This window comes from Gorilla gorilla, chromosome 9 (assembly GCF_029281585.2).
Source record: "Gorilla gorilla gorilla isolate KB3781 chromosome 9, NHGRI_mGorGor1-v2.1_pri, whole genome shotgun sequence".
NCBI lineage: Eukaryota > Metazoa > Chordata > Mammalia > Primates > Hominidae > Gorilla > Gorilla gorilla.
The window spans coordinates 24,630,999-24,643,136 of NC_073233.2; the positions used below are offsets into that span (position 1 = coordinate 24,630,999).

The 12,138-nt window shown below is 46.9% G+C and overlaps 1 protein-coding gene across 2 annotated transcripts; it reads right to left on the reverse strand.

Annotated features, from left to right (window-relative positions):
- Positions 1-771: 771 nt before the first annotated feature.
- Positions 772-4,227, reverse strand: LOC101134521 (serum amyloid A-2 protein). Of its 2 annotated transcripts, XM_019037491.3 has the most exons (5): positions 4,151-4,215; positions 4,005-4,065; positions 3,470-3,564; positions 1,442-1,580; positions 772-1,047 (listed from the first exon to the last, which is right to left on the reverse strand). In XM_019037491.3, the coding sequence occupies exons 3-5, from the start codon at positions 3,558-3,560 to the stop codon at positions 909-911; spliced, it is 369 nt and encodes a 122-aa protein (XP_018893036.2). In that variant the 5' UTR covers positions 3,561-3,564; positions 4,005-4,065; positions 4,151-4,215; the 3' UTR covers positions 772-908. The 2 variants fall into 2 exon arrangements, with proteins under 2 accessions (XP_018893036.2, XP_004050826.3); XM_004050778.5 differs by lacking the exon at positions 4,005-4,065 and having other exon boundaries at positions 4,151-4,227.
- Between the last annotated feature and the right edge of the window lie 7,911 nt (positions 4,228-12,138).

Below are 12,138 nucleotides of genomic sequence, written 5' to 3' on the forward strand. Positions count from 1 at the left end.
ATGTCAGTCTTGTGAGGGGCCCAATCTCAAATTTATACCTTCTCATATTCTGTACTCTTAGAAGTTAATGCTGCTGTCAGTTAATAATTCTTTATATTAAAATTTCCCTTTTCAAATTACTGCCTGGTTTCTGTCTCCCAAAGGGACCCTGACTGATAAAACAGTTCTTCTCTATCTGGCTGTCTCTCCACTGCCACCACTTCCACAACTTTGATCTAGTTAAGCTCCAGAAACTCAGAAAACATTCATAGAAGGAGTCACATTATATATTTAGACTTGAAAGAAGGCAACGAAAATAGAGTGGAAGAGAACTGCATTGGAGGTATTTTTTAGATGGAGTGGGTAGAAATTCATTAATGCCTGGATTTGTAGGTGTTGCTGAGAAATGAAAGGAAGATTCGGGTGGCAGTTGCTGAGGCAGGATTTCACAATTCAATTGTCTGTAGCCCCTGCTTCCAGAAACAGAGATCACTGAGGAATGAAGAACTGGGGGACAGAGAAGGTAACAGGAAATAATTCACAGGAGATGAGAAGCCTGGGCAAGGAAGGGACTGGAAATAGCAACAATGTAACCACAAAGGTCTGGAAAAAAGGAGGCCTAATTTGTGGAAGGGTTGATGCAGGTGTCTGCATGGTGACTACTAAGAATGTCTCCTCACATCCAAACACATAGGCCTACCTAGGCTCACCCTTCACGTGGGTGTGCATTGATTTCCCTTTTGTACCAAACAGGCAGTCAGCACCAAAAGAAGAACACACTGTTTCAACAAATTCCACCTCTTAAGCATTTATTAGATGCCTATTATATGCCATATCTCAGCTTCTCTGGACACAGACCTCACTAACTTTGTGTCCCTGCCCCGAGGGCCTCACAGCCAGGTCTCCTGAGAGCAGAGTGAAGAGGAAGCTCAGTATTTCTCAGGCAGGCCAGCAGGTCGGAAGTGATTGGGGTCTCTGCCACTCCTGCCCCATTTATTGGCAGCCTGATCGGCCAGCGAGTCCTCTGCACCATGGCCCGTGAGTCTCTGGATATTCTCTCTGGCATTGCTGTAGTCCAGGCAGGCAAGAAGGAGATTGATCATCAGGCCAGTGAGCAACAGCCCACCCTCCCATTCTCCCCGTTCCAAGGGAGGGCTCAGAGAGGAGCCCAGAAAGGCCAAGGAAGGAGGAGTGAAAACACTGACCCTGCCTGGGCACTGCCCCATTCAGCCAGGCTGGGCACCCCTAGGCTGGATGAACAGCACCCAGAGAGGGAGGGTGAGGAATCACTCACTCCTACCATCCACTCAGACCCTCACACTGAGCACAGAGGCAGAGAGAGGGCAAGAGCAGGAGGGGCCGCAGCCTCTAACTTCTCCACAAGGAGCTCGTCTCCCTCCTGACTGTCCAAGGCAGGCAAGCTCTGCTCACCCAGCTCTAACGTCCCAGGAGCTCCAGTTACCTGATCACTTCTGCAGCCCAGGCACCCCCAGGTCCCCTTTTGGCAGCATCATAATTCCCCCGAGCATGGAAGTATTTGTCTGAGCCGATGTAATTGGCTTCTCTCATGTCAGAGTAGGCTCTCCACATGTCCCGAGCCCCTGGAAAGGAAAGGAAAGGCAGAAGGGACATCAGGAGAACATAAAGACTCCAACACCACCTTAGAGGGGAATGAAAGAAGGACAAATCTTCCACTGACTTCAAGCTTTCAGCCTGTGATCATAGCAGCCTTGGATACCATGGGTTGAGAAGCACATTCCTTTATCCTAGTTGGCTTCTCCAGGTCCCCTGGTGAAGAACCAGTGCTATAGAATGAAGCTGCCTATGATAAGATCCAGGAGTGTGTATGAATGAGGTGGTGACATGGAATACTGATGCTGAGAAAGGTGGCAGACACAGAGTACTTCTGCCCTGACTACTAAAGTATATATTCTTGCAAATGGAATACATGTCATTGTGACCTGAGTTCCAGTGACTGTTAGGAGCATAAAAGTCCCTAAACACTTTCTCAGTAGGCTGTACTGATACTGTGGGTTGCTTGAGGAAGCAATAGAGCAGCGGTTCTCCGCCTTGGTTGCACTTTCTTTTTCTTTTTTATTTTTTTAGACGGAGTCTCACTCTGTCACCCAGGCTGGAGCACACTGGAGCAATCTAACTCACTACAACCTCCGCTTCCCGGGATCAAGTGATTTTCCTGCTTCAGCCTCCTGAGTAGCTGGGATTACAGGTGCCTACCACCACGCCTGGCTACATTTTCATATTTTTAGTAGACACAGGGTTTCACCATGTTGGCCAGGCTGCTCCGGAACTCATGACCTCAAGTGATTCATCCACTTTGGCCTCCCAAAGTGCTGGAATTACAGGCGTGAGCCTTGGCTGCATTTTCTAATTACCCAGAGAGAAACTGAAAGTCCCAATGCCCAGGCCACACCCCAGGCCAGTTTCTGCAGACTCTGCTGGGGAGTTGCAGGCATGGGTATTTCAGGTGATGCCAAGGTGTGCCTGAGATTCATAACCATCAACCTCTAGGAGGTGGTCAGTGATGCGTCTACCTGGCAAGAGCTCTGACCTCAAGCACAGCCGGGCTCAAACCTCTGCCCTGCCACCTGCTGACTGGCAGTAAGTCCCTGGGCATTGGCCTCAGCTGCTCTAAGTCTCAGCTTTCTCACCTTCACAGAAGGGATGCCTGCCTCACAGAGTCATTCTGAAACTAAATGAGAAAATGCTGTGGTCCTTGTGGGGGCTTGATGCACGTTAGTTCCCAGCTCTTGTCAAGAAGGCTGGAGAAGGAATGGAAATAGAACAAACCAGGAAGGGAGCCCCTGACAGAGCGAGGCTAAAGAGCCCTGTACATTATCCAACTAGGAAATCGAAGGAGGAAGGAGAAAGAAGACAGAAGAGTCAACAGCCTTAGTCATACTCCTATGCGATTTATGCTGAGGGACATTTTATACCAATTGCAGGCCTTATTTTGCATCTTCTACTCCAGACAAACAGCTCAGGTGCTCCTGGAAAGGATGATTGTTCTTTCTCTGAGTAACTGACTGACAATAATCCTCGACTCTCTAATCTGTTTAGCAGCTCCCCAGGCACCTGGCACATCCTGCACATTGGGCAGCACAACCTAAGGCAGCGGCTCAAATTTTAAGGAAGCCCAAAAATACCCCTTGTGCATTGTTACTGGATGCCCCATTCCTTATGGCTCAAGAGATGTGTTTTCGATACATCTTGCAGCGGCTTCTGAAATGTGATCCATCCACTGAACACACCCTGAGAAGCTGCACCACAGGGAAAGGAGATACTCCCAGCAGCTCTGAAAGACTCGAGACAGGCAACCCAGCAAACCCTAGTTCCTGGCAGGCCTCAGCAACGCAGACACTAGCAACTCTGTGGTTCAAAAGCAGCCTTCCGAAAGCATCATTTTCCCCAGTTTATCAGGTCCAGGGCGATGTTTCTCTTCAGAAATCCTGCAAACCTTCTGAAGCCTTACCATCAAAAGCCTCGCCAAGGAACGAAAACAAGCTTCGGCTGCTGACACTCAGGACCAAGGAGCAAAAAACCAGGCCCGTGAGAAGCTTCATGGTGCTGAAATGAAAGGAGAAGTCAGGCAGTCGCCCACAAGACTGGCACAGCTTCCCTTGGGACTTATATTCCGACGAGAGCCTGGTTATTTCCACGGGATCTTATTAGAGTCTCAGTGGCTCATCTAGGAAATCTTGCAGCAGGACCTCATTCAGAGCCAGAAGCCCTCGGTTCTGAACCCATCAGCCCTGAAGCCTGACTGCATAAGAGGATGCCAACGTGGCATTGATGGAGGAAGGCAGGAGTTACCACCAGACTGTCACTCCCTCAAGTAACCTATAATTCCCCACAACGCATTTACCGTGTGTTCCCTCTGCCCCGCACAGAACTCAACATGGGATAAACACAAAGCAGGATCATTATTTTTTATTCTTAAAGCCTTTAGCACCTGGTATTCCCAGGTGTTCTCCCATCCAAGTACTACCAGGCCCGACCCTGCTTACCTCTCTAGATCAGAGGAGATAAGACACCTTCAGAATGGTATGGCTGTATGCCCCAGGATAACTATTTTTTTAAAGGAAATGATAATCTTGTTGGGAAAGAGAAAACAGAGTAAGTTTTAAAAATCACTCCTTGGTGTGCTCCTCACCTGATCTGTGCTGTAGCTGAGCTGCGGGTCCCTGCCTGCCAGGGAGTGGTGGCTGCTATTTATACTGAGCCTTCCCTGCTGGTCTCTTGGGAAGGAAGAAAAGCTGGATGTGGTCCCTGGGGAAAGTCCCTGCAGGTCATTTCCCCTACAAAACGGTCTAAGACAAGTTCCTGGATGCCAGTGGTTTCTTCATCCCGGGTCATTTATTCCAGTTGTGTAACCTGTGGGAACAAGAGAGGTTTGCTGTGCCTTGGTAATGGACAGGGTGCTAGATCAGCTCTGCTCCTCAGCACTGGGGGAAGTGCAGCTGCAGAGATGCCAGTGGGAGCCCCGTGATGGCGGCACCTGGGCTGCTGGAAGGTGTGGAGTGAGGGCAGCTCTTCAGCCAGCTCCTGACTCAGTCATTTCCTCAGGATGGGCCCTGCTGGGCCACATGGCAGATGACCCTGACATGAAGTCCCTGTGAGTTCATGTCTAAAGCCTTTAAGCTTTAAAACAGACAGCCTACCCCTGCCACATCTCATGTGTGCCCTGGAAGGCTCCTTCCACCCCTCTGCATATCCTGATATTTCTCAGCACAGAAAATCTCTGCTCCGCTGGCTTAGCCAATTTGGAAATGCTTTTTCTAAGTTGGCTCCTGAGCCAAGGATAATGTAGAGAGGGGGACTTTCTGCTGCCCCAGCCTAGTCCTGGAGCCCCACCTTGGAAGAATGAGAGTGTGGTGCGTTAAATAGGCAGCCCAGCTGGGGACATGCCCAGCATCCAGGCAGGGAAGGGTGGGAGAGCTCTTGGTCTGCCGTATTATCACGGAGGGGTGCAGGGGGCATGCAGATCACTCTCTCATGAGAACATCAACAGGGTCAGATTAGCTCTGCAGAGGCTTATGGAGGAGCATGGTGGCCAGAGATGGGTCAGTACCAGAGCCCAGGGGGGCTGAGGCCAGGACATGCAGAGAGGCTGGTGGACATAGCAGCAACTCTGGTTTCTTCTTCTCTGGTCCATGTTCATACCCTGAGGGCTAGGCATTTGTAATAACAAACAAACAAGCAATTTAGAAATGGGCCAGGCATGGTGGCATGTGCCTATAGTCCCAGCTACTTGGGAGGCCAAGGCAGGAGGCCTGCTTAAACCCACAAATTTGAGGCCAGCCTGGGCAACACAGCAAGATTATCTTTAAAAATTTTTTTTAATCTCTGAGAAATGGGTAGGGCCAGGAAGTAAAGGATGGCCAAATACTCCATAAGCAGCAAATGCGTGGCTCCAATGTGAACAATGATATTATAGACTCTGTTCTGAGACCTATGCATTGACACCTCCACCTCCCCCACTACATCTTGCCACCTTAAAACCACTGAGAGTGGTACCTGCTGGAATGGGTCCACACACACAGTCACACATATTTTAGGCAGGGTAGTTGACATCCCCAGGGAAAAAGAGCTCACAGAGAGAGGCTGAATGTTTCCGACTGGGTAGCAGTAATAGTACATCATGCTGTACATGGTACAGCACAGATCATGTGAAAATAATAGTACATCGTGATTAACCAGGGCTTATTCCAGGGAGTCAAGAAGAGTTTAATATCAGAAAAATCTATCTTTGTAATTCACTGTACCAGTAATCATAGAAAAGGATTGTACATTTATTTTACTAGATGCAGAAGATGAATTTCATAATTGTCAACATCTACTGATGATAAGGAAAATGCATAACAAAATAAAGAGACCATTTCTGACTTAAGAAAGGATAAATACCAATATGTTATAGCAACAGTTCTCAAACTGTTTTCCAGGGAACCCTAAGAATCCCTCCTTAGGGAGGCTTTGATATCAAAATTATTTTTAGAATAGTGCTAACACACTATTTTCATGTTTCAGTCTCATTTTCTCATGAGTACACACAATATGACAAGTTAGTTGATATGAGTGTGGATTTCCACATGGTAACTGACTTTTCAGAAGCTACCACTTGTTGAGTTTGGTATAATATAGAATAGCCACAATTATCTAAAAATACCATTAAAATACACTCCCCCATTTCAACTATATATCTGTGTGAGGCTGAATTTTCTTCATATACTCCAACCTAAATAACATATTAAAACAGGTTGGATGATGAATCAGATAGGAAAATCCAGCTATGAAAAAAAAATCAGACATGAAAAATTTTCAAAAGGGTAAAACCATAGTACTCTTCTTACTTTTTTTCTTTTGGAAGATGGTTATTTTTCATAAAAATATATTATTTATGTTAACATATAGAAGATTTATAATTTTTTGAAGAATTGATAAATGTTTAAATTTTTTCTTTCTATTATGGTAAATACTGATGAATAGAGTCCCCATAAATAAAAGTTCTTTGGGGTCTTCAATAATTTTTAATAGTGTCATGGGATCCTGAGACCAAAAGGTTTGAGAATCATTGCTCTACAGCAAACATTAAGTGTAATTAAGACACTTCAGGTGCATTCTCAAGAAGACCAACAAAGAGGCCACAATGGCAGGCGTGGTGGCTCACACTTGTAATCCAAGAACTTAGAGAGGACGAGGCAGGTGGATCACTGGAGGTCAGGAATTCTCGACCAGCCTGGCCAACATGGTGAAACCCTGTCTCTACTAAAAATACAGAAATTAGTCGGGTGTAGTGGCAGGTACCTGTAATCCCAAGTACTTGGGGGGTTGAGGCAGGAGAATCACTTGAACCCGGGAGGTGGAGGCTGCAGTGAGCCGAGATCGTGCCACTGCACTCCAGCCTGGGCAACGGAGTGAGACTCCAGCCTGGGCAACGGAGTGAGACTCCACCACGGAAAAAAAAACAAAGAGGCCAGGATGTCTGGTTGTTACTGCTACTGTTTCACATATCCCTGAAGGACCTGCCCAATGCTAAAGAAACACAAGGAAGGTAAGAGGTGAAAGAGAAGAAATGAAACTATCATTGTTTGAAGATGACACCATCTTTTACATAGAAAACCTGTTAGAATCAAATGGCAAGCTATTAGAACTACTAAGAGAATTCAGTGAGGCTGCTGTATTCATGGCAAAATTTTAAAAATTGATAGCATTTCTCTGCAACATTCCTTAATAGTTATAAAATACAGCACAAAGTAGTACCAAAAATATTAACTATCTAGGAAATAACCTCTTACAGAGAAAATTTAGTCTGTTAAAGGATAAAAAGTGGCAATGTACGTCATGTCCACAGAGATTATATTTTAGCTTAGCAAAGCTACCAATTCTCCCAAATTTATTTATAAATTAAATGCAATGTGAATCAAAATTTCCCACTGGAATTTTTATCAGGAAGGCAACAAATTCTTTCTTTCTTTCTTTCTTTCTTTCTTTCTTTCTTTCTTTCTTTTTCTTTCTTTCTTTCTTTCTTTCTTTCTTTCTTTCTCTCTCTCTCTCTCTCTTTCTTTCTTTCTCTCTCTCTCTCTTTCTTTGTTTCTTTCTTTCTTTTTAAGACAAAGTCTGGCTCTGTCACCCAGGCTGCAGTGCAGTGATACAATCTCAGCTCACTGAAACCTCAACCTCTCCGGCTCAGGTGAACCTCCCACCTCAGCCCCCCGAGTAGCTGGGACTACAGGTGCACACCACTGGGCCTAGATAACTTTTTGTATTTATTGTAAATAAACACAAAAAATAAATATTTTGCTCAGGCTGGCCTGGAACTCCTGAGCTCAAGCAATCCGCCTGCCTTGGCCTCCCAAAGTGCTAGAATTACAGGTGTGAGCCACCACACCCAGCCAATAAATTAATTCTTTATGATGAATAAGTTATCTATGAAAAGTTAAGTCAGCTGGGTGCGGTGGCTCACACCTGTAATCCCAGCACTTTGCAGGGCTGAAGCAGGTGGATCACCTGAGGTTGGGAGTTCAAGACCAGCCTGACCAACATAGAGAAAACCTGTCTCTACTAAAAATGCAAAATTAGCTGGGCGTGGTGGCACATGCCTGTAATCCCAGCTACTTAGGAGGCTGAGGCAGGAGAATTGCTTGAACCCGGGCGGTGGAGGTTGCGGTGAGCCAAGATTGCACCATTGCACTCCAGCCTGGGCCACAAGAGCGAAACTCCATCTCAAAAAAAAAAGAGAAGTTAAGTCAATGAAAAGTTAAGTCAATTAAAAAAGCAAGAGCTGTAATGTTTAGATATATACACATATATATATCTTTTCTTTTTTTTTGAGACCGAGTCTGTTTTTGTTGCCCAGGCTGAAATGCAGTGGCGCGATCTCTGCTTACTGCAACCTCTGCCACCCAGGTTCAAGCGATTCTCGTGCCTCAGCCTCCCGAGTAGCTGGGATTACAGGTGCCTGCCACCATGCCCGGCTAATTTTTGTATTTTTAGTAGAGACGGGGTTTCACCATGTTGGCCAGACTGGTCTCAAACTCCTGACCTCAGGTGATCCACGGGCCTCAGCCTCCCAAAGTGCTGGGATTGCAGGTGTGAGCCACTGCACCCAGCCATATATTTTGCTTTTCATCTGCAGCTCCTGGATCCTAACTCCTTGTTATATTGTTGGGCACTTTAGGCCTCAGTAAACAGAATCTCTGTCTATGAGCTTCTCCTGTCCTTCTTCCACCTGCCCAAAGCAGGACTCTAATTTGATTGTGGGTCAAAAGACTCTCATTCCAGAAAGGGCCTTGCCTCATACCCTAGAGGAAGGAATGCTGCACAGAAAGGCCAAGTCTGAACAGACAAGCCTTGCTGGGTTTATACCATATGCTTTTTGTCCAGTCACATTTCTGCATGGTTGCCAATCATGCCTATGTAATGAAGCCTCCATAAGAACCCAAAAGGACAGGGTTCAGAGAGTTTCCACATAGCTGAACACTATCTGGAGAGTGAACACTTCCTAGAGAGTGGCACACCCAGAGAGATCATGAAAGCTCCACACCCCTTTCCCCTTACCTCGCCCTCCACATCTCTTCATCTGTATCTTTCATAATATCCTTTATAATAAACCAGCAAATGTGTTTCCCTGAGTTATGTGAGTCACTCTAGCAAATTAATCGAACCCAAAGAGGGGGTCATGGGAACCCCAACTTGAAGCCAGTCAGTCAGAAGTTCCAGAGGCCCAGACTTGCAACTGGGGAGAAAGAGGGGGAGGTCTTGGGGACTGAGCCCCCAACCTGTGGGATCTGACACTGTCTCCAGGTAGGTAGTGTTGGAACTGCATTGGAGGACACTCCTGGTGTCTGCTGCTTGGTGTGTGGGGGGAAAAACCCCACACCTTTGGTTACGGAGGTCTTCTGTGTTGATGATCATTGCTGTTTGAGGGCAGAGGGAATACACGGTTTGAGAGAGTTTTTCCCTGACACGAGCAAACACGGGACATGTACTGGTCTCTGAGATGTGGAATCATGGGATCTGCCACAAGTGGGGAAACCCACTGTGACCCCTGCCACAGTCTTTGGGGCAGAGGGTGTCTCGGGGGCAGAAGAAGCGAGAGTTGTTTGCAGTAGCAGTTATGTCCAAAGTGGGCGCCAGGAAAGTAGGGCTGCCCAGCTTTGAAGAGCCTCCTTACTCCCGGCCTGAATGAAACCATTTCCTGTAAAGCGCTAAGTATAAAGTTTGCCAATGGTGATCCACGGAGAAGTGAGTGTACCCCACCCCGCCATCCCACAGGGAATGTCGGAGTGATGTTGGACTGCACCTAGGGAAGGAATGGTTCATGAGATATGGTGGAGATGCTGAGGGCCCGTGGACATCAGATCCTACCCTACCTGTGCCAGGACAAGCCATGCGCATGTGCTTCAGACCACCAGGCGACAGGAGTGTTGCATGAGGTGTGAAGCAGGCACCTGGGAAAGAGGAGTGTGAACAGCAGATGGGACACACTGGGGGCAGTCATAGGAATGAAATGTCCCAGGATGGATGCAGGCAGGTTATGGAGGACTTAGTGAGGACTGCTCTCCTGGTGGGAATTGTGGAGTGGGAGACTGGATGGAGACTGGAGGTGTTTTAAGTAGGGAAGCCGACTTGCAAGGGTGACCAGGGAAACTATGTAGGCCAAGGATGAGACATGCACTGGCAAGACTCTCAGACAGCCTGGCTTATCTAAGCAGAATGCTTGAGCCATGCCAAGGGTGCCTCGCAAGTTGTATTAATCATGTCCTTTCATTTTGTGTTTTTGGTGCTTGGCATCTGGGCCCTTGCTGACCCTGACGGACCATTTCTCTCAGAGCTAGTCAAGTCCTAGACACAGTAAATGACTCTCCTGGGAGCATGCCTTCCATGTGCAGACCAACCAATCAAGAGTCCACACTCCCACCCACCTCCTTTGTCAAGCTCTCACATCCTGGGGCACCATCCACCTGCCCTAATCACTCAAGGACCACGTCCCAAACAACTAGGGACAGCCTCCATGCCCCTGCACCCATTGAAATTATTCATGCTAGCCAATCTTAAACCTGTGTATGCTGCCACACCATTCCTTCCTGCAGAAACACAGTAAGGACTCTTCCTACACCTCCCCTACTTCCTCTGCTCCCTGACTTACCCACTTACTTCCTGGTGCAGTCCCCTGTGGCATAGTTCACTCTCTTCTCTTGGGAACTGTGAGGCTATCTTCTCAATGGCAGTCATCTCCTGAGCTGTTGGCCTTGCCATACCTAACTAATAATAAAATCTATATTCTAAGGTAAAAACAAAACAGATAGGGTCTCACTCTGTTGCCCAGGCTGGAGTACAGTGGTGTGATCATGACTCACTGCAGCCTCAAACTCCTGGGCTCAAGCAGTTCTCTCATCTCAACCTCCCGAGTAGCTGGGACTACAGGCACACACCACCATGCCTGGCTAGTTTTCTTATTTTTTTGTAGATACAGGGTCTTGTTATGTTGCCAAGGCTGGTCTTGAACTCCTGGGCTCAAGTGATCCTCCTGCCTTGGCCTCCCAAAGTGCTGCAATTACAGGCATGAGCCACCATGCCCAGCTCAGAAATCTTACTAAAAATATTTCAAGAAGAGAAAGCCAAAAATGTTGAATATATATATGTGTGTGTGTGTGTATATATATGTATATTTGTGTATATATATGTGTGTATATATATATGTATATATGTATATATATATGTATATTGGGGCAGGCGTGGTGGCTCATGCCTGTGGTCCTAACTACTTGAGAGTCTGAGGTGGGAGGATCACTCGAGCCCAAGAGTTAGAGGCTGCAATGAGCTACAATCCCGCCACTGCACTCCAGCCTGAGCAACAGAGCAAGACCCTGTCTCCAAGAAATAATAATAATAATGTAAAAGAAAAATGAAGACATCTTGTTGTGGGCTGCAAAAAAAATAATAAAAATCAAATTAAATTAAAATTTTTAAATGGGCCGGGAGCGGTGGCTCACGCCTGTAATGCCAGCACTTTGGGAGGCCAAGGTGGGTGGGTCACTTGAGCCCAGAAGTTTGAGATCAGCCTGGCCAACATGGTGAAACCCCGTCTCTACAAAAATTATAAAAATTAACCGGGTGTTGTGGTGTGCTTCTGTAGCCCCAGCTACTCGAGAGGCTGAGGTGGGAGGATTGCTTGAGCCTGGGAGATCGAGGCTGCTGTGAGCTGAGACTACACCACTGCACTCCAGCTTGGGTGACAGAGTGAGACCCTGTCTCCAAAAAAACAAAAAGAAAAAGAAAAAAAGATGGAAAAAAGACATGAAAAAACAACAACAGAAATACCCACACATCATCAATGGGAGGGAAGCATCTTGAGGCAGCAAAGCGGGAGTGCTAGTAGAGAGGCAGATAGGGCGTTGGACCTGAGGCATTAAGGAAAGTCAGGATTTGGAGCTTACAAGTCTCTCACTGGAGATGGGATGGGGTTGGAATGAATGTCTGAGCAAACACAAAGCATTTCCTTCCCTAATGACTCCCCACCAGTCTAAAGAATCCCACATTAGGTCGGGCACGGTGGCTCACGCCTATAATCCCAGCACTTTGGGAGGCCAAGGCGGGTGGATCACAAGGTCAGGAGATCTAGACCATCCTGGCTAACAT